The sequence below is a fragment of the Ahaetulla prasina genome, chromosome 6 (genome assembly GCF_028640845.1).
Source record: "Ahaetulla prasina isolate Xishuangbanna chromosome 6, ASM2864084v1, whole genome shotgun sequence".
Lineage (NCBI taxonomy): Eukaryota > Metazoa > Chordata > Lepidosauria > Squamata > Colubridae > Ahaetulla > Ahaetulla prasina.
Genome location: NC_080544.1, coordinates 64,370,607 through 64,398,395, shown reverse-complemented (window position 1 = coordinate 64,398,395; position 27,789 = coordinate 64,370,607). Strand labels below are relative to the sequence as shown.

General features: G+C 35.6%; 1 protein-coding gene across 3 annotated transcripts; it reads right to left on the bottom strand.

Annotated features, from left to right (window-relative positions):
• Positions 1 to 232: 232 nt before the first annotated feature.
• Positions 233 to 27,789, bottom strand: AMMECR1L (AMMECR1 like). Of its 3 annotated transcripts, none has more exons than XM_058189488.1 (8): positions 27,449 to 27,786; positions 26,058 to 26,167; positions 23,941 to 24,385; positions 12,196 to 12,306; positions 11,816 to 11,930; positions 10,658 to 10,748; positions 9,795 to 9,891; positions 233 to 3,879 (listed from the first exon to the last, which is right to left on the bottom strand). In XM_058189488.1, the coding sequence occupies exons 3-8, from the start codon at positions 24,345 to 24,347 to the stop codon at positions 3,768 to 3,770; spliced, it is 933 nt and encodes a 310-aa protein (XP_058045471.1). In that variant the 5' UTR covers positions 24,348 to 24,385; positions 26,058 to 26,167; positions 27,449 to 27,786; the 3' UTR covers positions 233 to 3,767. The 3 variants fall into 3 exon arrangements, with proteins under 3 accessions (XP_058045471.1, XP_058045474.1, XP_058045473.1); XM_058189491.1 differs by lacking the exons at positions 23,941 to 24,385; positions 26,058 to 26,167; positions 27,449 to 27,786 and adding exons at positions 18,544 to 18,620; positions 18,766 to 18,817; positions 19,664 to 23,934; XM_058189490.1 differs by lacking the exon at positions 233 to 3,879 and adding an exon at positions 3,887 to 7,908 and having other exon boundaries at positions 27,449 to 27,789.

Here is a 27,789-nt window from a genome sequence, read left to right as displayed (position 1 = left end):
CAAACAAACGGGAAGGCTTTATTTTATTTTTTTAACAAAACGTTGAATCTCATTCTTTCTGAGACTTTATCTTGTAAAACACAGTACTGTTAAAGATTCCCACCCATTTCATGCTGGTTTTGCCACCATCTTAGAGTTCAATTTATTTTTTTTAGAAAGAGAATTTGAATTATTATATTTCTTTGTGAAAAGTCAAAACGGACAGACTCCAATAAAAAAGGGACAAGATAAAAATGTATCCACTACAATTTATTTTCTACAATACTTCATTAGAGGGTAAAGTTCAATGATTTACACTCAGAAGTTATATAGCTAGGAGGCAACCAAGTGTAATAACAAAGAATTGGTCTGACATCTCTTCACTGAAGGTTTAAAGAGGTTCTTTAAAAGGAACAACTTAAATTAACCAAAGCATTATTCATTTTAGAATTGGGGAAAAGGTACAAAACAGCACTCAGTCAGAGAAGACTGCAATGTTAAAATGAGTAGGGAAAAGGGTTATGTGCAAAACTTGAAATGTGGAAGGTTAAAATATGCAGTTAAAAATAATATTCAGAACAGGTCGATGTAACCTTGATTGTAACATCTTTTGAATTGAAATGCCTCTATTGAGATTGCTATTTATTAAGAAAAGAAAACCTCTTGAAAAATATTAAAAACAGTGAACCTCTGATGATTAATGATATCCTCTGCTGTTATTTGGAAGGGATGGGAACTAAAAAAAAAATCCCTTAAGAGTTCCTAGGCTGCAACAAAGGAGATTCTCAACCACTTAAAATAAATTCTTCTAGACCAAAAGGCACTTGCTTGTAGCTAAGGATGAGCCATTTCCCAATCATACCAGAATACTATTGCTAAATTCGCTGTACAGTAACAGTAACATCACTCTTTAATCAGATGGAAAATATAACATTTAGGACTCTTGAAAAGACAGCGCTCTTCTGGCTTTTTTGTTGGTTTCCATATCTTTTCTGTGTTGGGCTCATCACAGTACATCACAACTATATATAATATATATAGATCCATGATCAATTCATTCTGTAGCATTGACATACCATACTGTGACTGAACTCTGTTTGTGATCAGTGTAATTATATCATTTCTCTTACTGTTCTGTGTGCTCCATTGCCTGTTGCTGTTTTATCTACTAAAAGAAAATCACAATCCAACTATAACAGAGGCATTTCCATTACTATGGATTAGGGGATTAGATGGAAACAGGGGCATGGAATGGGACCAGCTCTCACTCCAAAACTATTTTGACTTATTTCATTATAATAATAAAATTAGATCAAATAAGTTGTCACTCTTAAAAGTCTGTTCTTTAAAATATTAAGGCCCCCATCTGATTCCTAAACTCCCCTACACTCATTAAAACAAAATCAAATAATTAATGCTATACACTGCTGATTACATGTAACAGGGCAAACATTTTCTTTTTTAAAAAAAGCAATATTGATACGGCACTATATGCTTGCATGACCAGTCTTACCAAATGTGCTCGGGGTGAAAGTTTAGCACCATTTTTTTCCTTTTTGCTTTTAAAAATAATCTTTACAATTGAAATTCTAACATAGAACACTAATAGTAATTTGTGTAGCCCTATAGTTCAATACTGTCTGAGAGCAGAGATGGATGGCATGACCGGAGCTTAATTTTCCCTTCCTGTTCTACAGTTTCTTTTCTGTTGGGGGAAGCAATAAGAGTAGTAACAATTCACTTTAATTTTTTAGAAGACTAATTTACTCTTAGTAATAGGAAAATGTGGAAAAATCCTTTCATATATATTTACTTTTCAGCATAATCAGAAGGGGAAAAGTAGTAATCCAAATGAATAATCCCAATGCAAAACTAAACGCTTTAACAATATTGTGCATGGCTAGTGTGTATTCTTTTACCTCTCCCTTCTACAAGTATTAAATAAATTATATGATTTTTCTTCCTGAAATACATGAAAAGTGCTAGAAAAATAATGCAGTTTGAACAAATCCTGGATTCTCTGAAGTAGGCCTGTTGCAAAGAAGGTACTATATACTTGCCATTTTCTAGACAGCAGTTTAAGTGTTGACAAATAATGCTTACCTCAATATAAGCAATTCATATTTACTTATACTTCTTTCTAAGAATGGGGCTTCTGCTTGGCCTTAGAGGCTTTGCTTTGAGATTGCATTTACTCTTCTGTCTCTCCATGATAAGGTTAATTTGTTCAAAAGATATGGAGATTTTTTTTATCCTGTATTCAAATGGAATTTCTAGATATTTTTTGGTTTGTTTTTTTTACAAAAGCAACTGTTGTTCCATATAGTGCAATATGATATCATACTGCAATTATGCTGAGTTCATCATCTGAACTCATTTTCCTGGTTTTCAAGATGATTATCACTTTTTTCAGAAACCCTGCATTTCATTTCATTTAGAAGATTAATACTACCATTTTATGAATTAACTTTGGGGATATTGTTGTTCTTATGATAACAATGACTCACAAAGGAAAATTGAGATAGTGAATATTTTGAAAAATTTTCTGTTTACTATTCAGTGTCCTGCATATTCAATTAACAATAGAAAAGTTGAAAATCTACAGGATATTAAAACCTGGATCCCAGTTAATTTTTTTGGTGGGTAAATAACATTGTTTAGGTTTCAATTCTAAGTACAATTAACTGGAAGCAATTAATTTAAACTATTTTGTTTTACTTCCAATTACTGTATATTATTTAGAACTGAAGCATCAGTGCAGCAAGAACATATGCAGATCTGATAACCCACTTCAGCTAACATTTACCGTAATGTGTTTTATTACCTATTAGTGTTACACTAGCAAAAAACCCCACTGCCTATGAAAAACATAGGTCTCATGGAATATTTTCAATAACAAAAATCCACACTCTTTTTATTACAATAAGGATAGCTTTGTGGGAAAAGATCTGCTGCAATTCATTTGCAAATCCTACTACCTGAACTTTAAGTAAGACACCCAACCCCCCTCAAAGATTATACTTTTGGGTACAAGGAAACCTATGCTACTTCCATACACAATCCATAGTGGTTTGCCTTCTTGCATGCAGTATCTTATCTAGTAAGTTACTTTCTTTTTGTGTCAAAAATAAAAGTAGCTAGGTATATAAATTAAAACCTTCCGGATATGAATAGGCAATACATTTTATCTGCAGTAAATTTTATTTTACCTTTTAAATCTTTGATTAATTGCCATCTTCTGCAAGGAGAACTTCCAGACATACCATCCTTAGAAAAAGTCCTAACACGTTTGCTTGGGACATGTTAGGACTACTTAGCTTATGGCAGATAAATATTAAGAGATTAAAAAAAAAAGAAAATAGAAATAACCTAAAAATCTTTTGTTGGACTCCGTTGCCAGACTGCCAAAAGAAATCTCCTACTTGATCAGGGGGCATTGTAATTAACAATTCAAATGAACACAGTGCAATTTAACACAGAGACAGAGCAATCTGAAGTGGTACTGCCATTCCTCAAGTTTCTCTCTATCCAACGGCAATGGTCCCAGGTACTCAGTCCAAATGAACCCTCATTCTGAAAAATGAAGTAAGCTTGGGCCTCTGAAATTCAGTTGCACTCACTTGGTAGCCCCCACCACCCATAATCAACTGGAAGGCAGACTTGGCAACGGAAGCTAGCATCATAAAATGGTGCAGTAATAGAAGTAACTGGACCAGGAAGAGGAGGCATCTGCTCCAATGATGTCGTAGCTGGCAGCTGGGGGGCGGGACTGGTCATGCAGCTTTGTGTCAGGAGTAATGATTGTAGAGGGGTGGGGCATGAAGAGTGCCATTTTGAAAACAATGCTGTCGTGAAGCCATGTATTCTGCATAACTGATTGTCACCTTCTCACTGCGGTATCTGAAAGAAAAAATGATGGATTTTTAAAAATACATTTATAAATAAAACAGATCAAATTTGTCATAGATGAAACTGAAATCCTATTACTATATGTTGATGCAATAACCTATTAAATTTTCTATCAATACAGTTCTCTTAATTTAGGCTTTTTCAATCTGCTATCAGCCAGACATAAACTTCAGAGTTATGGAAGCTGTAGTCCAATAAACTGAGACAATATCAATTTTGTAGGAAAGGCTTTTTATATTGCTAGGTACTCAAATAACATGAAAAGATCAATATTCCAATAAAAAGTGGTATATTAATTATTACCCTTTTTCTATAAGTGGCCTTCCACTCACTCTGGAAGCGGAATTGAAAAAGGCTTTGAAGTTGCTTCTGGTGTGAGGAGATATTTCCTTTCCATTCAATTTTAGAATACAAATCAGAAGTGCAAGGGTTATGAAAATGAATAGAATAGAATAGAATAGAATAGAATTTTATTGGCCAAGTGTGATTGGACACACAAGGAATTTGTCTTGGTGCATATGCTCTCTGTACATAAAAGAAAAGATACGTTCATCAAGGTACAACATTTACAACACAATTGATGGTCAATATATCAATATAAATCATAAGGATTGCCAGCAACAAGTTATAGTCATTTAGTCATAAGTGGAAAGAGATTGGTGATAGGAACTATGAAACGATTAATAGTAGTGCAGATTCAGTAAATAGTCTGACAGTGTTGAGGGAATTATTTGTTTAGCAGAGTGATGGCCTTCGGGAAAAAACTGTTCTTGTGTCTAGTTGTTCTGGTGTGCAGTGCTCTATAGCGTCGTTTTGAGGGTAGGAGTTGAAACAGTTTATGTCCAGGATGCGAGGGATCTGCAAATATTTTTACGGCCCTCTTCTTGATTCGTGCAGTATACAGGTCCTCAATGGAAGGCAGGTTGGTAGCAATTATTTTTTCTGCAGTTCTAATTATCCTCTGAAGTCTGTGTTTTTCTTGTTGGGTTGCAGAACCGAACCAGACAGTTATAGAGGTGCAAATGACAGACTCAATAATTCCTCTGTAGAATTGGATCAGCAGCTCCTTGGGCAGTTTGAGCTTACTGAGTTGGCGCAGAAAGAACATTCTTTGTTGTCCTTTTTTAATGATGTTTTTGATGTTTTGATGTTAAATGTGATGTGTATATAAATTCAGTGTACCATTTTCTTACAGCAGAAGCAGTGGAACCTTCCAGAGGGACCCCAGAGAGTGGATCCCTTCTTACAAAGCAATGGAGTTGCCTTTTAGCTCAGGTACACTTTAATGATTATAATGCTTTTTAAAGGAGTAAGAGATCTATGTGAAAATTCTACAGGTGCCTTTCAGGATAAGGGGCATTAGTGATATAGATGGCTGATCATAAAACCAACTGAATAAAAACAATAATCAAGTCAATGACAAACATACTGCAATTGATTACCAATGAATTCAGCAACCAACCCACCTTATTTCAGTTAGCTTTTCAACTCTGGCCTTAGGACTCGGAAATAATTCTGATAGGAGAAATGGGGAACAGTCTAGCTTTTATGTCCCCCTTTCTGTCCCTCATGACTTGGAATAGTTGGGAGTCCCAACATAGGCGTTCTTGCTTTTTATTTTGCCTCTGATGTATGGTTAGTTACTGTATGTGTCTGGTTCAGTGAATCTGCAGCCTGCCTGGGAATGTATTAGCATCTCGGAAAAGAAGATCGTTATGAGCAGGAGTGGGGAGAAATTACCTGATTGAACTAGTTAGGAAGGCTGGAGGTGGTTGCTGCTTTGATTTATTTATTTATTTATTTATTAATCAAATTTCTAGACCGCCCTTCTCCCGAAGGACTCAGGGCGGTGTACAGCCATATTAAAATACATAGATAGACAATGAATTTAAAATAAATTTTAAAATGAAATATTTAACCGGCCAATTGAACTAAAAATAACAAAACCAATTAAAATCAGTACAAAATTTAAAATTTAAAATTTAAAAAAACTAAAAAATCTAATCCAGTCCTGCGCACCTGAATAAGTGTGTTTTAAGTTCACGACGGAAGGTTAATGAAGGGATTGTGGGACTGGGTAAACAGTGTGGGCAGCTAACATCCCTTCTGGTGTCTAGGCCAACTGGGTCCCAGAGATGCAGTACATCTGTGGAGGGTGCAGTGGGGAAATGAGGAAGCATGTTGGTATTTCACTGGAGGTTGGACCTCAGGATTGGCCATAATTGTTGGAGAAGTCATCTGCTATAACCCCAGGCAGCAAACTGCTATACATGCATGTGGCAGACATGGAAGAATTGAGGGATCCATGTGCTTTCTGTAGTGAAATGGCCCAAACTGAGAACAGGTTATTTCCTCTAACTCCTCTGAACATCAAAATAGTTTTCAGCCCATATAACTTCCAATTTAATATTGATGCATGCTTGATAAGGGGAAAATCATAGAAGGAACCAACTACAATTGAATAGTTTTAGTATTATTTCTCCATCTTTTTCTTTGTGCTTCAGGGGTGAAATGTTCCTGGTTCGGACCGGATCGCCTGATCCAATTGTGATGGCGGTGGGTGGTTTGGAGAACTGGTAGCAAAAATCCCTGTCCCTCCCCATGTCCAGCTGAGCCACACGATCATCAGAAGGTTTTTTTTACTTTTAAAAGCATTTTTTCTTTGGACGAAAAAATGCTTTTAAAAGTAAAAAAAAAGAGCCTCTGATGATCGTGCAACTCAGCTGGGATCATCAGAGGCTTTTAAAAGCATTTTTTTACAACCTCTTCGGCTGAAAAAATGCTTTTAAAAGTAAAAAAAAAAACCTCTGATGATTTTTTCTTTGGCCGAAAAAATGCTTTTAAAAGTAAAAAAAAGAGCCTCTGATGATCGCGCGGCTCAGCTGGGATCATCAGAGGCTTTTAAAAGCATTTTTTTACAACCTCTTCGGCCGAAGCGGTTGTAGAAAAAAATGCTTTTAAAAGGCTCCTCTGGCGATCCCAGCTGAGTTCCCTGATCATCAGAGGCTTTTAAAAGCATTTTTAACAACCTCTTCGGCTGAAGAGGTTGTAAAAAAATGCTTTTAAAAGTAAAAAAAAAAAGTTGGCCACGACCACCCAGTCACATTACCTCCCCCTAAGCCACGGCCACAGAACCAGTAGTAACAAATTTTACATTTCACCCCTATTGTGCTTCCTCTTTAGTTCAACTAAATCCACTAATGGCAGTAGTGATCAATAGTACTCAATGTTCTTTTCATTAGTATGGTAAGTGTTATTGCTATCTGGTATTCCACTCGCTATGGGATTCAAAATGTAAACATGTGGGGAAGGAATTGTTAATGTTATGTTAGAAAAAAAGTGAAGCAGTACCAGCATATATGTACAGAAATTATGAATAGAAAAGCAGAACATTAGCTAATCAAGTGAAGTTAGGCATGGGCAGTAAAAAGGACATATTATATACAATGCTAGACTGTAAAATTAAGTACCAATAGATGCCATACATGTGATGATGGATTCTAGGTTAGACAATCTGAAAAAGGAACTAGATACATTTATGGATTATCAATGATTACTAATATTTCTAGATTCCTTTCAGTCTGGTTTCAGGCCCAGCTATGGGACAGACACTGCATTGGTCACACTTATGGATGATCTCTAGTGAGGGTGGCATGGTGGTAGTGCAACCATCTTGATTCTCCTTGACCTCTTAGCAGCCTTCGAGACCATTGACGATGGTATCCTTTGGTCCAGTTACAGAGCTTAGGACTGGGTGGCACAGTTCTGTGCTAGTTTAGCTCCTTTCTCCAAGGCCACTCCCAATCGGTGTTGATAGGGAGTGAGAGATCCAGCCCCCGGTCGCTCTCTTATGCTGTATCACAAGGCTTAGTACTCTCTCCACTCCTGTTTAACATCCACATTAAGTCGCTGGGTGAGATCATCTGTCACCATGGGTTGAGATATCATCAGTTTGCTGATATTGATGGTCCACCAACTGATGCTGTTGTTATCCTCTCATGATGTCTGGAGGGCTGGGGCCTGGATGGGGGACAACAAGCTGCGACTGAACCCTAGCAAGACTAAGTGGCTTTGGGTGAATGGAGTTTTAAGATTGGCGTCTGAATGGAGTTGTCTTACCCCCTTCAGACTCAGTTCACAATTTAGGAGTTCTCCTGAACTCGCAACTCCTGCTCGAAGTTCAGTTGGTGGTCATGACTAGAACAGCCTTTGCACAGCTTTGGTTTGTGCACCAGCTGCAATCTGTCCTGGATCAGGACTCCCTGTGCTCAGTCATTCAAGCCCTAGTAATCTCGTCTGAATTATTACAATGCATTTTACATGAGGCTACCCTTGAAATCCATTTGGAAGCTTCCACTGGTACAGAGTGTAGCAACATGAACAAACTGTGGGGCCCGTAAAATGACCCATGTTATGCCACTGCTCTGTGACCTACACTGGCTGCTGCTTTGCTTCTGAGTGCAGAATTGCACTCAGAAGCAAAGCAGCAGCCAGTGTAGGTCACAGTTGATTATGACCTTTAAAGCTCTCCATGGCATAGGTCCAGATTACTTGATGAGCCATCTCATCTTACTAAGACAAGCCTGCCCTACCTGTGCTGGCAGGAGGCCTGCTGAGGATCCTGTTGGTCAAGGAACTCCGACTGATAGGATCTAGGAAAAGAGCATTTTCTGCTGTAGCGCCAGCTATCTGGAACTTTCTGCCCTCCGGGATAAGGTTTGCCCCACCCTCCTATCCTTCCATAAGGGCCTGAAGACCTGGCTTTGCAGGTTGACCTTGGAGCCCAACTGGGGAGTATGTCACTAGAGGTGACATACTCTCCCCTGCATTTCCTGCTCCCACTTTGCTTGTCTTTTTAATTTTATATTATTGTACTTCCTTGTTTATTTTTATTATTTTCATTTGCTCTTATGTTTACATTCTTTATCATTTTTTTTGCATTTTATTGTTGTAAACTGCCCAGAATAGCCCCATAGCAGATAAATTTAACAAATAAATAAACACTGCTCCCCACCTCTGCCTACTCTTTTCATACAAGAGCTGACTTAAATACCTGTTACAAAAGAGCAATAATGGAAGAGGATATTTACAATTCATGAAATTAAGCAATTAATTTTCATGCTATTAAAATAAAGTTGTTAGTCTACCTAACATGATACTTTATTTCTAGAAATATCAAAGCCTATATATTCCCCAATGATTCCATTTTATAATTTTTTTTAATTTTTTTACTGTTAATTATTGAAAAAAATCTTGTTTTCGAATCGGTAGAAAAAAATAAGTAAGATCCCACTAATTAATTCATAGAGTATCGACTGGTGGGAAATAGAAGATGGGTCTGCTACTTTTTGGAATATTCTCCCCTCAGAGATTAGAATGGTGCCAACTCTACTGGCCTTTCATAAGGAGCTTGGAATGCGTTAGCGGCCCTGTTTCTTTGTTTTACTGTTACTGTTAGTTTAATTATCTCAGTTGCTGTTTGAAATTATACTTTGGATGTTTTTATTGTTTTTAATTGCTTTAATTGTGTTATAGTTTTAGAATTGTAAGCTGCCCAGAATCACTTGGCTGAGATGGGTGGCTATAGAAACTGGATAAATAAATAAATAAAATAATAGTTTAATACTGTTAAAACAGTAAAATAAACACACAGATTTTATTTTCTCAAGATGTTATTTTTTTCCTAAAATTTCTTTGTAGATTTTAAAAAACCCATAAAAATGTAAAATGAATTCTAATTAATTTCAAATTGTTGGCAATTTGGCAAATGGGGTGATGGTGAGATCAGGAACATCTAATTTAAAATTTAAAACCTTGCATGGAAAAAAAACTTTTCAGAAATATGCTCTTCCGATTAGAAACAGAAGCAGTGATAATACTAATACAAAAATAACAAGAAAGTTTACCTGGTGAGTTTAATAGTTTTCCTAAAGTCATTGGTAATTGGAGCCTTAAAACCACCTTTCCTGAGCAGGGAGTCTATTGTTTGAATCTGATCCCAATCTGTTTGAAAATGAAAGCAGCAGACTTATAAATACAAGCTTAATTTAAAAAAGAGATAGTCCTTAAAGAAAGCTCAAGTTAGTCAGGTTATTGATAAGCTGCTGATAAATAGCTACTGATAAACAGAATAGTAACTGTAAATATTGAATACTACATGATTAAAATTTCATGCATACTATTTCAATAATAAACAACCAAAATTATCACTTCTAATATTAGAGAGAATCATACTATTTTATCTATATAGTAAACAAATCTAATCATGCTTAAAATGAAGTATACTATAGCTATAATTTAAAATTTTAAATCTACTAAATTTCCCTGTAGGGTTTAAATTATACTTTGGTATTTTCATGCAGGAAGAGAAAATGTTATTTTCTGCATGCTGGAATAAATAATTTGAGTAATTGTATTTCAGGGCAAAACATCAAAATAAATAATTGACTCATACCATAATCTGTTTTCACTATTTGAAATATTTAAAAGTCCAAACATTATGAATAATGCAGCATTTAAACAAGACTGCCACCTTGTTCCTTAAAAAAAATTAGCATATAAATCTAACAAATAAAAATAAAATATCTTAAAAAAATCACCAACCACTGAACATATTACTATTTTGAAATTTTAAGGTCAAAGCCTCTGAATACTTCAGCCAAAGATGAAATGGTTTTATTCAGTAGCTGTGTACACCATCTCATGATTTACATTCTTTCATTTATACAATTTTTACTTAATATAGAATTACATTTTATTCCTAATTCACCTTGTTCCTTAGCAACTTCAGGTAAATATGTAGCTGTGCGTTTAACACCTTTCTCATTGATGAACTCAATTCTGATCCCATGGATTCCAACCTAAAAATAGAAATATTAAGTCAGCTGGGATATATTTTCTGGGAAAATGGATTCACCCTTGCCATGGATCTTATTCAAACATCAGTCCAAAAAAAGTCTTGCCTTGCCTCCAATTCTTATATTAGTCCCTACTGGCCACAAAGATAGCTTCTCAGGGTGATTTTTGCTTGGTATTTATAATCCAAGAGTAAAAGGTGATTGATTGATCCTTCTTCCTTTGTCGTTCTTAATAACTGTTTCCAAATCCTAATTTAAATGTACCCATTTCTTTTGTCTTTCTACAGTGTGCGATGCTTTAATTGCAATTTCACTTGTCATTGTCAAGATCATAAAAGATATGTATATTTCTAAATTTGTCTTCCTCATTAGAACTGTTCTTTTTATTTTTCCAGTGAAATGTCCATCTTTATTCCTTAGCTTAAGCCTTAAGAAAACAAAGCCCTGTTTTACCCTTTAACATTAATTTTGTGTTTTTCATTTTCATAATGAGCTGGTCTCTCTTCTTTGATGATAATGACAGATTTTCCATATCACAACTGGCTCATGCTTTGACTTCTAATGTTTATTTCAGCTGCTATCTCATCCAATCCTTCCATTCTTATAGCATATTTGCTAAACATATTTATCTCTATCTCATTCACTTTCCTGTTCTGAACCATTTTGTTTCTCCAATCTCAGTTCTTCCTGCACCTTTTCCTAGGAAGTGGTATCCTTTATTCCTATGGAAGCCTATCAGCTCACATGCAAATTACTATTAGCTTCATCTATTCTTCTGTTTTTGATTTTAATTTTAATTAGGTATCCTTATGAGGAATCCATGTTTGTGTTGGTCCATTCTCAAGTTCATTGAAGCTATGAAGTCCTGCCTATGTATCAAGGTAATAATCATTTGGGAGGGACTGAAGTAATTTATTCATTAATTCAGTTTTAAATCATCCTCTTTTTAAATTTCATTCTTTAAATTATATCATTATAACTTATCCTTACTATGCTTAAATAGTACAAAATATTGATCTGAATCCAAATGGCACAAAAGGGCGATAGAAAATTCAGATTCAGAGTTTTACCTCCCAGTCCAAGTAGTCAGTGGCATCCTCAAAATTAGTGAGGAGGGAGACAGAGCAGAAAAGTTTAGGCAGCTCCTCACGAGTCAGGGGTGGAAATCTGCTGTCCTTAAGTGCACTAAAGTAGAAAGAGAACATGCTCACAAACATATATAAAACAGCTTATCATAGTATAATTTGGAAGTTTTACTACATTCTAAAAATTATTTAGTCAAATTTCAGATTTAAGATCAAATTTCACATTTATACATGCTACAAGTACTATATATATATATATATATATATATATATATATATATATATATATATATATATATATATATATATATATATATCTGAAACAAATCGAGCTTGGTTTTCTGAGAGATCATTGTTGATTTTACCTGGTTAATGTGTATTCCCTGAGTCCTGAGTGAAGATTCATGGCAGAGAAAGTTCCAATGCAGCCCCTTAGTCGTTTGTCTCGGCCTGTCTTCCATGTCACAAAGAGTGGGCTGAAAATGCATAACACAAAACCTTCAAATAATTCTTGCTAAAAAAATGAATTAAAATACAAAAAATATGACTGCATTTATAATGAAAAATTAATGTATGCCATTTTTAGCTTTCAGTGCCTCTATTTCACTGAACTAATGTTGAAAATTACAATCTGCTTTCCTTCTTATACTTTCCAAAACCTTAGAAATACTTAAAATGACAGGTTACATTGTTTTTACCTGCTTCCTTTCTGTGCAAGAAGAGCGAAAATTGCTTTTTGGGGGGCAGGACTTGGTAATTTGTTTGGATGACCTAAATCGGGTTAGGTAGACAGCATAATCCTATTGATTCTTCCGACGTGTTCAAATGAAGGGCAGAGAACCTGAGACCCAAACAAATTTTGCTAAATGTCAGCTACCAACTTTACTGTTTCTTTACCAGCCATACTGTTGACCACTTTTATTTAGCAACATCTGAAAGGCCACAGGTTTCTTGCTGCTCTGCTAGCGACATTTAATAGCTCTGGTAATGGTTTAGTACTTGACTGATGTTCCAGTCCGAAAGCAAGATTTTATGATGGCTCTTTCCTCAAGACAACAGGTTTCAGAAGTGTTGGGAGTATGATATTCTTCCTCATGGAAGCCACCTTATCCTCAATGTTCATTTCATTGTCTGTACTGTTCACATTGGGGAGCCAGTTTGCTGTAGTGGTTAAGGCATCAGGCTAGAAACCAGAATCAATATTACAAGTATTTTTGTTACTCTAGATATAAAATACATTTAAAAAGGCTGATCAGACAATCAAATTGCATATCTAAGAGCACTTTAGACTCCATGCAGATAAATAAACTTAAGCTCAGTTACCACAGAAGAGTTGGACAACCTACTTAATTGCTGCCAAGAAAAATATCTGCTCCTGGACAATAAGCTCTTTTGTCTAAAATATCAGCTTTGAACTGGGGGAAAGGATACTTCTAGATATTTGTGCGAGTCTGAAAAAAGGTACTGTTGCTTTCATATTAAATTTAATGAACAGATTCCTTAAAGCAATAACATTTTTTTCACATTCACTGAATAGCCTGAAAATATTGGGCTTTTTATATTAATAGAGATGAAGGCAGCAAAGCTTCTAAAACATTTTCAACATTTGCAGTCCTGATGTATTAATTCTTGAAAGACTGGAAACAAACCTTTTGTGTTTCATTTCCTTTTTTTATACTTTGTGTTTACAGACTTCAGCTTGGAATTACTGGTAGTGCTAAAACTTAAATAGGTCACTTTTTCAGTCAGGTACAATGGTCTCTGACAGAAAACCAGAAAACAGAAAACCACTTGAAGAAACTAGAAGCATTTGAAATGTGGATTTACAGATGGCTGTTACGTATAAGCTGGGTTAACAAAATCACAAATGAGAAGGTGATAAGCCTCCTGGGAAAGCAAAGGGAAATCATCAAAGCCATTAAAAAGTGAAAGTTAGAATATTTTGGACATGTGATGTGACACCCAGAAAAATACGACATCCTTCACTTAATCTCAAGGTAAAGATTAAAGGCAAATGAGGTCCAGGCAGAAGAACATCATGGCTTCTAAACCTAAGGGACTAGTTTGGACAAAACTCAGCAGCACTTTTTCATGTGGCTGTTGACAAAAATAGGATTGCCAACATGATCGCCAACGTCCAATGACAGATATGGCACAAGAAGAAGAAGAAAAAGAAAATGAGCTATAGTCAACAGCAAATTACACTTGAATTTTAATTTGAGCTTGAACATTGTATAAAATAGTAAGTTATCACTGGCAAGAAAGAATCTGAAAGCTCACATGAAAAAGGTGCATCCAAGCCTGAAATTTTTGGGTCTATTATCTATTGTGACAATTTGCCATAGCCAACTTGCCATGGCCAATTTGCTGCATCACAAACTCACCATAGCCAACTCACTGCAGTACAAGAGTTACACTAATATCAAAGAAATGGTGGAATAAAATTATTAAAGAAAGGATGCAAAAGGAGGTGCAGAATGAAATGTGAATGACAAAAATTAAAAGAGTTTTTTTATTCATTTTAAAGAATTAAATTGAATTATTGAAGTGTCCCATGGCAAGTTGTTCTGTGGCAAGTTGGCCATGGCAAGTTGTCCTGTAGTGAGTTGACTGTGGTGAATTGGCTATGGCTAGTTGGCCACAATGAGTTAGCTGCAGTGAGTTGTCCCAATCCGGAATTTTTTAGACTTCTTGAGTCTTCATGGAGCTTTCCTTAAAGGTAATTTGAAAACTCTGAATGTATCTGATTATTAGTAAATGTAGAATCGGAACTGCTTAAGTAAATGTATTTTAAACTTATGTTATGTTTTTGATGTCCAAGCCCAATGCAAAGTACTATTTTTGATTTATAAAATCCTAAATAATTTGACTCTTTGTACTTTGGGAAAATTCTCTGACTATGCCTTTTATAATGACCAATAAGGTCCTGTTTCAAGGGTCTTGGTATGTGGGTGCTAAATGTCATGGATCCACAGCATTTTGTACTGATTTCTGCAGTGCAGGTTGTTTAACAATCTTATCTTTGCTAATCTATACTTTTTACAATAAAGCCTTTTAACACATTTTCTCCAAATATATTTATCTGTATTATTATTTAGTGTTTTTTGCTTAATCAAGCATATACTAAATGCTTCTACTCCAATGTTATCTGTTTTTTCTAATTTGTTTATATTTAAGTTTAATATAGTAACCTTCTAACAGCAATTTTTTTCTGTGTCATATGAAGCCTGCACAAACAACCAAAATATGCTTTGCAATGCCTAAGAATACTTAGGTGGCCTGCATAATAGAATTTTTTAATAATCTGACTCTGTTTCAAGTGTTCTCACACATAAATGCTAAACAGTAATATGTAATAGAACTCAAGAAATAAGACATAATTATAGTCAACTATAAATGAATTAATACATATATACTTTCATTTCTATTTCTCTTTTCCATGATGTCATACAGTACTGCCAGAAACCATATTTAAGGACCAAACTAAATACTGTATGACAGATCTTGTGGAAGTGAAGAAAATATAAATCGGATGTTTTTTGAAGGAATGTCATCTTTTTAGAGGGATTCTTGTACTTTTTTCTCCCCATTATGTTTCTAATTTAGAGTGCTCTTCCATGATGGCTATTTATCCTAAGAGGACAGATAATTGGAACTGCTACAGTGTTAAAGTGGTCCTCTGAATCAAATCTAAATAAATTCTTCAAGATTGTTTTTTATGAAAAAATTCTAAAGCCAGGATAATGTCATGCCTAACTTAGATTAAGTTTAGTTTTTTCTAACTCTTAAATATAATCAGTTAACATACAGTAATTGTGGTACCATTTGCTTTTAATTTGTTGGCTATGTATATTCATGCATCTATCAAATCTGTGTTTTTAGTTTTATATTAGTCTAATGTGCTTTTAAAAAATCTTTTAAAAAATCTCCTCTGTATTACCCCCTGATCTAGTTTCTGAGTTCTTCAGTATGCTACACTTCTGTTGCTATCCAATGATTAAGAATATCATCAATGGAATTAAACTAGTTGTAATAAGTATTCCAGATCTAAATCTGAAGCTTGTTCTAGCTATCTAGTATAGAATTTCCAATTTTGTTTCTATTTTTAACAACATGGCAAAAAATGCTACAAAAAACCAGTTTGATAGACAATTAATTCAAAGCATACAATAATCTGGATGAAAATTAACGTTGCCATGTCTATCTGAAAAATAAGCCTGCTGTTCCATTTCTTTATCTGAACAGCAAATAATCTATTAACATTTATCTTCTATTTGTTATATTTTAAATCAGCTTTTACTATTTGTAATGTTATTGTTACATAAACTATTTTTAAATATGAGTCTGATATCCTTGATAACAGTAATCCCATGATCTTCCCAGCCTCCCTGCTTACAATTTCTTTAGATTTAGATTTATCCCAACAAAGGAAACAAAGCAGTCAGAAATAGAGATGATTTTTTTTCTCCAAAAACTAGTATTGACTACAGTACATCACTGACTTTATGTTTTTGGTATTCCAAGCTGGAAGCCAAGAATTCTGTACTGCTAGGATTGTTAGCCACTGGTACGACATTTAATAAATTCTCAGTGTCATGGATTGAACAGATACACTGAAATGGTTCTTGTATATTTAAAAAAAACAGTAAGGGTTAAAAGAATTTAAAAACTGAATCTTTTTTTAAATAAAAAGTTAACTTTAAAATATAGACATTGAACGTAGCTATGTTATCCAGTTAAAAATAGCAAACAGTATAGTATCTTAATAAGGACAATTGAGACATTACAAAGTAGCAAACAAGTTTTGAACTCAGAGCTACTATTCAAATAGATTTTTAGGCAAAAGGTCTATTATAGACCATTTAGGTGGGTATGACTTAAAAAAAACACGCCTCTTGAAACACTCTCAGTCTTGTAAAAATTATAAATTTAATTTAAATTTCAAGTGGAATCTGCAACAAAACATTGCAATGGAGAGTGCTCTTGTACAGGATAACAACTAACATCTTTTTCAGGGTAATTTCTCCTTACCCTCCTTATCTGCTCCCTTTTAAGATGAACACCTTTCATATACATTGTGCAAGGACAATGTGCACCATTCACTTGCTCCTCTCAAGAACTTTTTCAGTGAAGCTTTTCCATTACTTTTGCAAACCTTAGAGTTAACAGAAGATTCCCAATTATTTCTCCTCATTATTGGATAATGTTATTTACTGCATAAAGAGCCTCACTTATAGAACAAAAGCCTTTTTTGTAGCTCTAGATTTTGCTGCATATTTTTATATATTATTTGATACCTATCCTTGTAATAAAAACAGGAGATATTAAATTTGAAAAAAGCAAAATGCATATATAGAAGTAAAAATTGTTGCACGCCACACTGCCAAACTTATAATAATCTTAACATGGAAAAAATGTTCTCTTCCCCATCAACAGTAGCCAAGCACGAAGAACTTCACCCATAATGGTGTTTGTTTCATTTTAGTGAGATCTGTGTGTGAACTCACCAAGCAGAGTTTATTTCAACAGCCATGGTTAAACAATTTTAACACTGTGATGAGTAATCCAGCAACTTCTGCACTGTGATAAAAAACTATTCCCAATCACCTTTTTCTACCAAATAAAACATGACCAATACAGATATTATATATCATGGTACACTGAGGTTCAGATAACAGAAATCTAGCAAGTATGAGTCTCTCAGAATTCATATGCAATTTTCATTTACTGTATGGAACAATCATTATTTATCAAGGAGGCTCTAAAAACCTGAAGACATAAATTCAAGCTCTATTGTGAGAAATGATAGAGTAAGATTCAATTCATCTTCCACATACATTGATAGCTAAAATTAAGTTAGGCACAAGCATGAAATAGTAGGCAGAACTAGAACCCACACTACAGTCTAGAGCAACTCCTTATTCCATCATCAAATATATTCCCTATATATTATCTATATACATGTTCAGACATTTACACTTTTAGTTCACAGGCTGTAAAGGAACATTAGATCTTTATTGTATTATAGCAGTTACATATACAATAACTTTCAATTAAAGCTCTGGATGCAGTCTCACAACAAAAGACGCTGGAAGAAGTCCACACAAACAGATATAGATATATTCTCTTAAGTAACTAAGGGAATGCCAAAAAGACTTGCATACAACAGCTTGCTATTAATAAGATATCTTTTCTCCCTCAACCACTGTTAAATGACTGCTTGTTTACAGAATCAGAAACCAGGCCTCCTGTTGAAAGCTTCCTTAGTATAACTAATACTCAAGCGGGTGGATGATAGAACCAACCATGCACCAAACCTTAATAGTAAGAAATCTTTTTACCCAGTATGATTTTGAACAATAGAAACCAGGTGTTACGTGAACATTACCATCTATACTAACAAAAAGACAAGCGTTGCAATAAAGTGAAATCCTTATTTTTATTGTAAATATATGTCCCACTCTTCTACATGTAGCACTTATAGTGCTATAATTCTAAAACCACACAGAAGGGATTGCAAACCACCCTGTCACATTTTATAAATGGAAAACTGTATAATAGTAGTGGGTGTGGGTATTCTTGCTTAATCTTCCATCGAGAATATTGCTTCACTTGTTATGTAAATGATTGCTGAAATATGGAACCTATTGGAATATATTTGACAACCACACAATAAAATAGTTGGAATCACATTGGTCTGGTTTTGCTGTAACCTTTTCCTTGTAGACTGCATGGCACTGAGAATGGAAAATATCCAGCTCTCTACATCTAGCAAATAATATGTAGAAATCTAAAGATATAAAGAGAGAGTAACAATTAGCAGGTGTAAGGCATAAGTCTCTGAATCTAAACACATAGTACTTATTTGTGAAGAAACCCCTCAATACTGCTGTAGGTGCTCAAATGGTATAGCAAATCTTACCCTAAATACCCACCTTTCACTGAAGAAAACCTCTGTATGTTTATTCTCGAGTTCAGGTTTTGATGCTGTGAGGCAAAAGGGATCATATGATTAAAAGGGCAAGATTTAAAATATCTAGCTTTCACTAACAGTTATTTATTTGCATTTACTGTTTTCATGGCTACTGGAGCACATATACTATATGTGCTCCAGAAGTATATACTATATATTACTATATATATATAGTATATACTATATATTACTATATACATATATATATACATCTGAAGATGACGAATGAGACTTCGTTGAAACGTCGCCAAGACACTTCCAATTTTACGCAGGAGAAAACCCGAATAACCAAAGATCTACATACAAACACCCGCGAAAACCTCAGAAAACAAATATATATTACTAGTATATAGTATACTAGTATATAGTATACTATATACTACTACTATATACTACTATATACTACTAGTATACTATATACTAGTTTTAGTATATATTATATACTAAAACTGTATCAAAGTATTGTAGAATGAAATATCAATTTGCTGATAAAATTAGACAAAATGCAGCTTTCATTTTTTATTGGAAGGGGTGGGAATATTTTCGGAAACTGTACTCTTAAGTAAGGTTTCAAGCCCTACAAGTCTGGCTAGTTTATGAAACAAAAATCTGAAAAGCTTCCTCAAAAGTTCTCTATTGCTTATAAAGTAATATAACAAAATTGAAATGTTTATCAAGTAAATTCATAGCTTGTATGGACTGTAATTAAGGTAGAGTTAATCTTGGTCACCTTTTTATGTTTCTCTTCTCTCCCAGACTCAACAATCTGCTTCAGTGTCCCTATTTCCTCCTCCCTTAACTGTTTCGCTACGTCTCTGTATCCCCAAAGCCTCTTTGGCATTCCATCATACATAGCTTACCTGTTTAAGATGCTTTGTCCTTTTATCCCAGTTGTAGGAGTAAGTGTTGATGATAGACGTTCATGTCTTAGGGTAAGGTAGCTGTTGGGAGTTCTCTAACAAATGTCAGCAGTGTCCTCTGGGCAGGTTGAACTATTGTGCAAAGTAGTCTTCTTCTGTATTTCTCATCACCACACAGCCCCTTGGTCAGTTGCAAATGTTCTCTCATTATCACACTGTTTCCCTCCCGCCTTCTCTCATATACACAAACAAGAGCATACCCTAATATTTCAGCTAGAAATCTTGTTTGGAGTTTATATACTAGTAAAGATACACTGGGATTAAAGGCAGGGTTAATTGAAATCTTAACTACACCATAGCAACATAGCAGTTCTGTCATGATTTTTTTTTTTGGCTCTCCATAAGGGGATATATCTAATCACACCAATCCCTTTATCAGTGTAATGCTACACTGATGAAGTAGTAATAGGATGAAATACAGTTCTTCTTACAGTATTCTACTGGCAGAACATCATAAGGATATGACAATAAGGATATGTTTATGTATTACCATTTTTACTCAGAAGAGTAAATCTCAAAATCAATTGGTAAAAGAAACTTCCATTAAATCCTATTTTTCCCACTATCATGTCTACCATAGTGGTGGGCATCTTAGACTCCATCTAACATCTTGAAATTGTTTCTACAGGATTGTATTTTGTTAAATTAAAGCCAGTGTAACTCGGTTAGGTCCTGTGCTGTTCAACTAAGGCCATTCTAAGATGGAAGCTAGTTCTGACAGTTGTACTGCAGAACTCATTTTAAGTCCTGTGTTGTTCAACGTATTTGTAAGCAATTTGACTAAAGGATTACTATCTATGATTATCAAATTTGCTCATGACATGAAGATGGGGAAGGGGAACAGTAAACTTCTCAGTACATAAGTTAAAGATTCAGGAAGATCCTGATAAACTTAAATAAGTCGCAAGAGCAGCAAGATGAAATTCACAGCAACAAATCTAGAGTCTTATACTAAAATAGGAAAAAATTAGAAGTGTGCGCATGATACAGGCAGCAATATATATCAAAAGGATCTAGTAGATTACAAGCTGAGTATGACCCAATAATGTTGTGCAGCTCCAAAAAATGAAACAAGAAAAGGCAATCCTAAGCTGTATTAATAGAAGTACAATATCAGGATCAATATAAATCATTGTTCCTCTCACTTCTGAATTAATCATCCTATTTCTAGAATACTACATCCAGTTGTAGGCACATATTTTAAAAAGAGTCTTGGTCAAACTAGAACATGGGAGCAACCAATATGATAAAAGGCCTAGAAAGCAAAAAAAAAAGTTATGAGGAACAGGTGGAGGTTTTGGTATGTTTAGCTTGAAGAAGAAAACACTGCAGAGACAAGCAGATGTCATCAAATCCCTGAGAGGCAATACTATCGGACAGAATTGTTTAGAGCTGTTCCAGAAAACAGGACAACCCAAAAATGAGTTTGATTTAGCAGGTTTTACTAGAACATTAAAAAAAATGGTAAGAACTGTTCAGTATGGAGCAGATTGCCTCATGAAGTGGTGGATTGTTTAAGCAGAGGTGTTTAAATAGAGGCTAGATTAGCAGTTTAGGCAGTGTTGTAGTATTACTGTAGATTTGTGCATCATCAGGAGGATGAACCCAACCCTTACATTATATGTACCAGAGGTTGCATGCAACGCTCTCTCTATGGGCACGCGAGCCGTCGCCCCAGCGCAGCTCTGCCCTGCATGTGTGCATGCCTCCTGCTGGCCAACTGGTCTTCGAGTCTCTGCCGCACATGCAGGGACCGTATGTGCATGCGCAAGGGAAAGGGCACATGCGTGGGGGCCACACATTGCATTTTGGGGGTTTGGGCATGCACTTTGGGCACTCGGAAAAGGTTAGCCATCACTGTTATAGAGAACACAAACTACAGGAAAAAATATCCAACTGCTGAAGTCAAATGTTATAAGTGTGGCTGATAACACAAGGGCCAAGACACCGTCAAAGTATCAACAGCATTCATATATATATTAATATTTTGCAGAAATATTTTGCCATATGATAAAACTCTATTAAGTAGTTGTCTAGATATTTATTACATTTATACCTGACTTCTTCTTCAGGTGTTCAAGGTACTATATATAACACTCCCTCTCTAATACTTCTCATAACATCATGGGGAGTTTAGGCAGAAAAGGGTCTGGCACAAAAACACTCAGTGAGCTACCATGGCTGAAAGTAATTTGAACTTAGGTCTCCCCAGACTTCATTCAACATGTTCACCACTAACACATACTGCTTTATTAAAGTCTTTCCAGTTATTAATTATTCAAATCTTTCCAGTTAATAATATATTCATAATTCTCTATTTTTAAAAAAAATATAACTGTACAGAGCAAAATGTTCATGGACACATCTTGATGTAACTACAGTTGAACACTGCATTAATCCAAGATTACTGAATTAATCAAAATGCTTGGTTCACACAACACTTTAAACCATAAACTAAGCACAGTAATAAACACAATTTATTAAACCATGAAGTAGCCAATCATATTTTATCCTAGAATATTGTGCAAAGTCACTCTGCATATCTTTACAAACTATGCTTCAGGAAATGTATGAGTTACAAAACTAGGAAACAGTATAAATTGACCCTATAAGTTTATTTAAACCATGACTTAATATTTGAATCTGATATTGAATTCTCCATTTTTCTTGGTATAAGCATGTTTTTAATAAGCATAGGATATACACTACATTCTATTATCCTATATTACTTTATCCCAATGGTAACTAGCAATGCTTCCCAACTATATGCAAGAAACTATGTAAAATTGTCATCATTCAACATACTACTTATTGCTGTACTGGGAAAGCCTTCAGGTATAGTTGATTTTGTTTAACATAAATTGCATTCAGAATGATTCTTAACAGATTACATTAGCAATACAGGGGATCAGTGCTATATAACTGGTCAGTATAACTGACCATTTCAGTTATACTACATGAGATTTTATTCCTTTAAGAAACTCTGCTTTTCAAAAAAAGCAATTCATATACTGAATCAGGACAAACTCAATCTTCCTTGGTATCCATCATGAATCCAATAGCAATGATGAGAAATTGCCGTTCTATCCAGATTTCTGATGCAGAAAAAAGACATGGAAATGTATCATATACATCAGAAACTCTAGAAAAGAAGTGCAATAAGATACCATTGTTGCATTCCATTTTCTATATGGATGCTGTAAATATCAATAATCTATAAATTAATGGATACTCAAAAAATAAGGAAGCGTAATACTCATTGGTTCAGGAAGAGAAAATTCTGGATAACTCACAAACCTTCTGTTCCCCCTCTAAATTGTGCTGTTCTGGAGATAGTTTCCAGGGGAAAAAAAGTTGAAACTGGATTTTGGAATACCATGCTTCAGATTATTTTCAATTTAGGGATTTACATTTAGAAACTAGTAACTGCCTCTAGAACAGCACAGTCCAGAAGAGCTCCAGTACAGCTTAGATGGTAGAACAGAACACTCCTGAACTATTTTGTATATCTTCCCACTCAAAAAACAAAGACTATATTGTATAAATATGAAATATTTAAGTAAAAACTCTCTAGCAGATCTTCGGTCTCTATCATTTGCATACTTCTCTATCCTTATCACAATATTAAACTAGTGCTACATAAATATTTCTGTTCTTACAAGTATATACTATCCAGTACCAGTAACAAAGTTATAGGACTTTAATTTTGTTGACAGGCTGATCAAATTGAGCTATTCTGTTTTTTTGTGAAAAACTAATCAGAAATTGTGATCAATCAATTAATTCCTTGGGTAAATAAATTATAGAAAGGAAAATTCTTTATTCCTTGATATAATTTGTAATTACAGCTCTTTTTGATATCTTAATTATGAAGTCTAATTCATACTGTGATATTCAATAAGCTCAACGCCCATTAGAATGAAAAAGATAGGTACAAACTAGAATAGCTGTTTTAGTCTATTGCTGGGACTTTCTTTCCTCAGCCCTCCAAGTTCTAATGCTCTCCAATTACCACTGCACAGAGTTGTTTTATCTCATAAACATCAATATAATGTATGTTTTCTTTTTATAGCAGACAGTTTTATTGTATACTTTAAGCCATCTACAAAAAGAACTATTTTAGTTTTCTTAGCAGATAACCTGTATTTTGAATAACCCTGCCATTATCCTTTTGGAAGGATATTCAGTTTCCCTCCCATGCCCATAAATTTACTCACTAGGGATCATTGGTAAATCGAGGAAGTCGTGGCTGAGGAAAACCATAAAGATGACAGTAGAGTACATCAAAGCAGTAGCAGCACATCTCCGCTGTCACGACTAGATTTTTGGTGCTGTTGGCAGTTCCATTAGGCCGGGCAAGTGGGCTCAATGCTCCTGAAGTGGGATTCATTCGAGTAATTGGAGAATTTCCAGGGCATAAAGTCAAATCTGATACATTCTCCCTTCCACTGCCCCCATCTGCATGCTGGTGGTTCTGAAGAGGACCTGAACTAGAAACTGGCACAGTTGTGGCTTGATTCCCGTGACTATGTGTTCCACTTCCAGACAATTTGGGTTTCTTTACCCCACAACAGCCTGCTGCCAACTTGGGCTCAAGTGGAGGAACACAGCGTCTTTTTCCCATCCTGATTCAGCACCTACTGTCTGAAGCACTGTAGAACCCTGATAAAACACACAATATGCAACATATGTCATTTCATTAATGAAAAAAATATACAAGAAAGTACTTTTTCCAGTAATAAAACAGCGTAGTTCATATTATAACATACATATTATACAAGAAAACTGGCATATGACATAGCCAAAAATTAAACAGAAACAAACTGAAATTACATGACATCAAAAGTTAGTTACTTTAAAAATGTATCAGCAATTCAAGACTAATCAGAAAACGCTGGACTACCATCTTATGTAGTCCTCAAATTATGACAGCAGTTGGGGCCAGGACTGCTGTCGCTAAGTAATGTGGTCATAAAGTGTGATGTCACATGAACACATCACTTAGCAATGGCAATCTTAGTTACCACTGTAAACCCGAGATATGCTACTTGCTAAATGGAAAGTGGCAGGAGTTCTAGGGAAGGTGTATGGGAGTGACACAGGAGGGAGTGTTGCGGGAGTACAGCAAGCAAGGTAAGGTCTAGGAAGACTGATGCAAGCTGTGCAAGTTACAGGAGATAGGAGAGGAGCTTTCAAGTGTATAGCTTCAACTAATATCTTATCTGGAGTGCAAAACTGTTGTTTTGAATACAGCTTGGCTACTTGAGTGTTTTGAAGTATTCCAAGCTGAAACCAGAATGAGTTCTAAAATGTTTGAAACCATATATTTCATACTTGAAATGGGACATATTGTAAAATTTGAACCTGGAAAAATTAAAAATGTGCAGATCTTTACTTTCTACTTTTGGAAATAATAGGCAGAGAAACCCAAGAATGATATTTCTTCTTGGTTAGGCTTCTGTTCCTATTAAAAAAAATATTCTGGATCAAGACCAATGGTTATCCATACCTGCTATTTATTAGGACAAAGACAATTTTTCCTTCCTTGCAGCCACCCTGCATGGTCTTCTAGAAACAAAATGGCTGTATCTTGTTATCTTTAGTCTAGTAAGTGCATCCATACTTGGAAGTGTTAGTTCCTCAGTTATAATTGGGCAATTTGTGCAATGTGGTATAAGTGATCCCTAATGACTTTGATCAGGGAATCCCAAATTATAATATAGATACTTCAATTTCTGGCAGAAGAGCTGTTCTTGCAGCATAACTAGCTTTATTTCAAATTATAAGATGAGCAGAAAAACAGTCTTAGCTGTAGACTTCAAACTTTTATTGAACAAGACTGAAACAAATTGTTACCGAAAATGTGATAAGAATATGTAAAATTTGTAAAAATATTTAAAAATGTTAAATTACACATTTTTCCACTGGCAGCTAAATTAATATGCTGAGTAAAACTTCAGCATGCAATATATTTATAAATATATGTTTATGCTAAATTGATATTGTTTATAACTATGTGAAGGAACTGTATACTAATACTATGTACAAAAGCTATTGAAATGTGTATACACAATGCAGGTATTTAACACAATCTTCATGTTAAATATCTGTAAATATCAGCCTCCAAAAAATAAAGAATTAAATACCTATTCAGTTCCTTTTGAGAAAGAAAGAAAATAAGAGGAAACAGTTACACAGCTAGAAGATGACCTTCCCAATTTGCTGGAGTGTGGAACAGCAACAGCTGTCACAACTGTTAACATCACCATTTATAAGCTATTTGTTTTTTTATACTAACAAGCTTTTGTATATTAGGCTTCAGATAAATGCTTACTGAAAGCAGAAACCTTGTACTGCCAAGGGGGAAGTGGACAGGTGGAAGGGGAAGCTATTTTATTTCTGGAATGAATTTCCTTTTCTCACGGCCCATTCCTGTTTCCAAATCTGAAAAGAAAGAAATAAAACCCATAAATTTTTAGATGTAGTTGAATACCATTAGACTGTTAGACTGTCAACAGATCTGCAAAAGTGACTAAAAATACGTTGTAAAATATTTCCTATATGAGGGAAGAACTTTTTTCCTTGTCTCCCCTGTCTCCATTCATCTTTCTTATATTTCACTCTTGAAATCTTTATTTAAATACATTTTATATTACAAATAAAATGTATACACACACACACACCATACACTTATTCTTTTAAAGTAACTGGGTGTCTGGAACAAATTTTCTTTAATATATAGCATGTATGGGGGGCACTGTAGAAAAAAATGAGAAAAGTAAAATAGAAGAATACAAATTATTAGAAATATCCAAGAACAAGGAGGCCAAGGACATGAACTTATCACTAAAATATGTAGCACAGGTGGAATAAAAAGATTAGCATTTGCAAAAGAAAGTGACCTGGAATAACGAAAACCACTATTAGAGCAATGTTTACAAAGGAAATCAAGAGTTTTCTGAAAATCCTCAGCATATTTGTTGCAACATTCAAGTTGCGAATTTTACTCCTAATTAAGGCACAATTATATGCATACTTAAGTTTCCCTTGACTCCCCCCCCCAGTAAAAAAAAAGGTAGAATATTATAAATGAGTTTAGCTGACTGTAGCTGCAATTCCAAGAACATATTAGGGACCAACTGTACCGACGTGGGGCATGCTCCTGTATAGAGGCACTACTGCACATACGGTACAGTACAGAGCAAGGAACAACCTGGATTATTTTAGCAAATGCAAAAAAATCTAACTGGGATTCTCTTCATTCATACAATTTCCCAACACCATGCTATATAACATGACAGGAAAACAGCAAGGAAAAGGAAGCCTGCCAAAGTCACCCAGTGAGCTCGATCCACTCCAACCGGGACGTTTTGATCTTTAAGGGGCTACCGCCTGCTAGCTCAAAACCTGGCAATCGAATAGGCTCAAGACCCTCCGGACCCTAAAGGAAGCAGCAGAGCAGAACAAACGGGAAGGGACCCCCTGGCCTGGCAGGAAAGGGAGGCAGAAAGGGGAAAAAAAGCTGCTTCCAAGATCGCCGACAGGCAAGGAGACAGGAGGGCGCGCTTCACCTGAAGGTCTGAAGCTTCGCCTGCGGGATAAGAGGCGAGGCAAGCGGTCTGCGGTGAGATCTGAGGAGAGCCTGCCTGCCTCCCCCCATCCCCTCCCCTCCCCTCCCCTCCCCCAGGGACGGGGCTGCCCAAAAAAGAGCCCGGCGCGGCGCACCTTTTCTTTCCTTGACGCGAAGACGGTTCCCTACTCCAGTTACTTTTCAACCTAACCACCGCCGTCGCCACCACCACCGCCGCCGCCACCGCCGCTCCTCCTGCTCTTGCCTCCCCGCCGCCGCCGCCGCCACCTCTACTACCCCGCGCTTCATGGAGCCATGGGCCAGGGCAGGCGAGAGCTGGAGAAGTGGACCCAGCGGGGCAGGGGAAGGGAGGACAAGACAGGCCGTGGGAAAGAACCGCACAGCAGAATCGGACGAAGAAGCGCGGAGTGGCCGCCGGCTAAACAGAGCTGAAGCAAGGCAGGAGAGCCCAGGTCCTCCACCTTCCCGGCGGCCC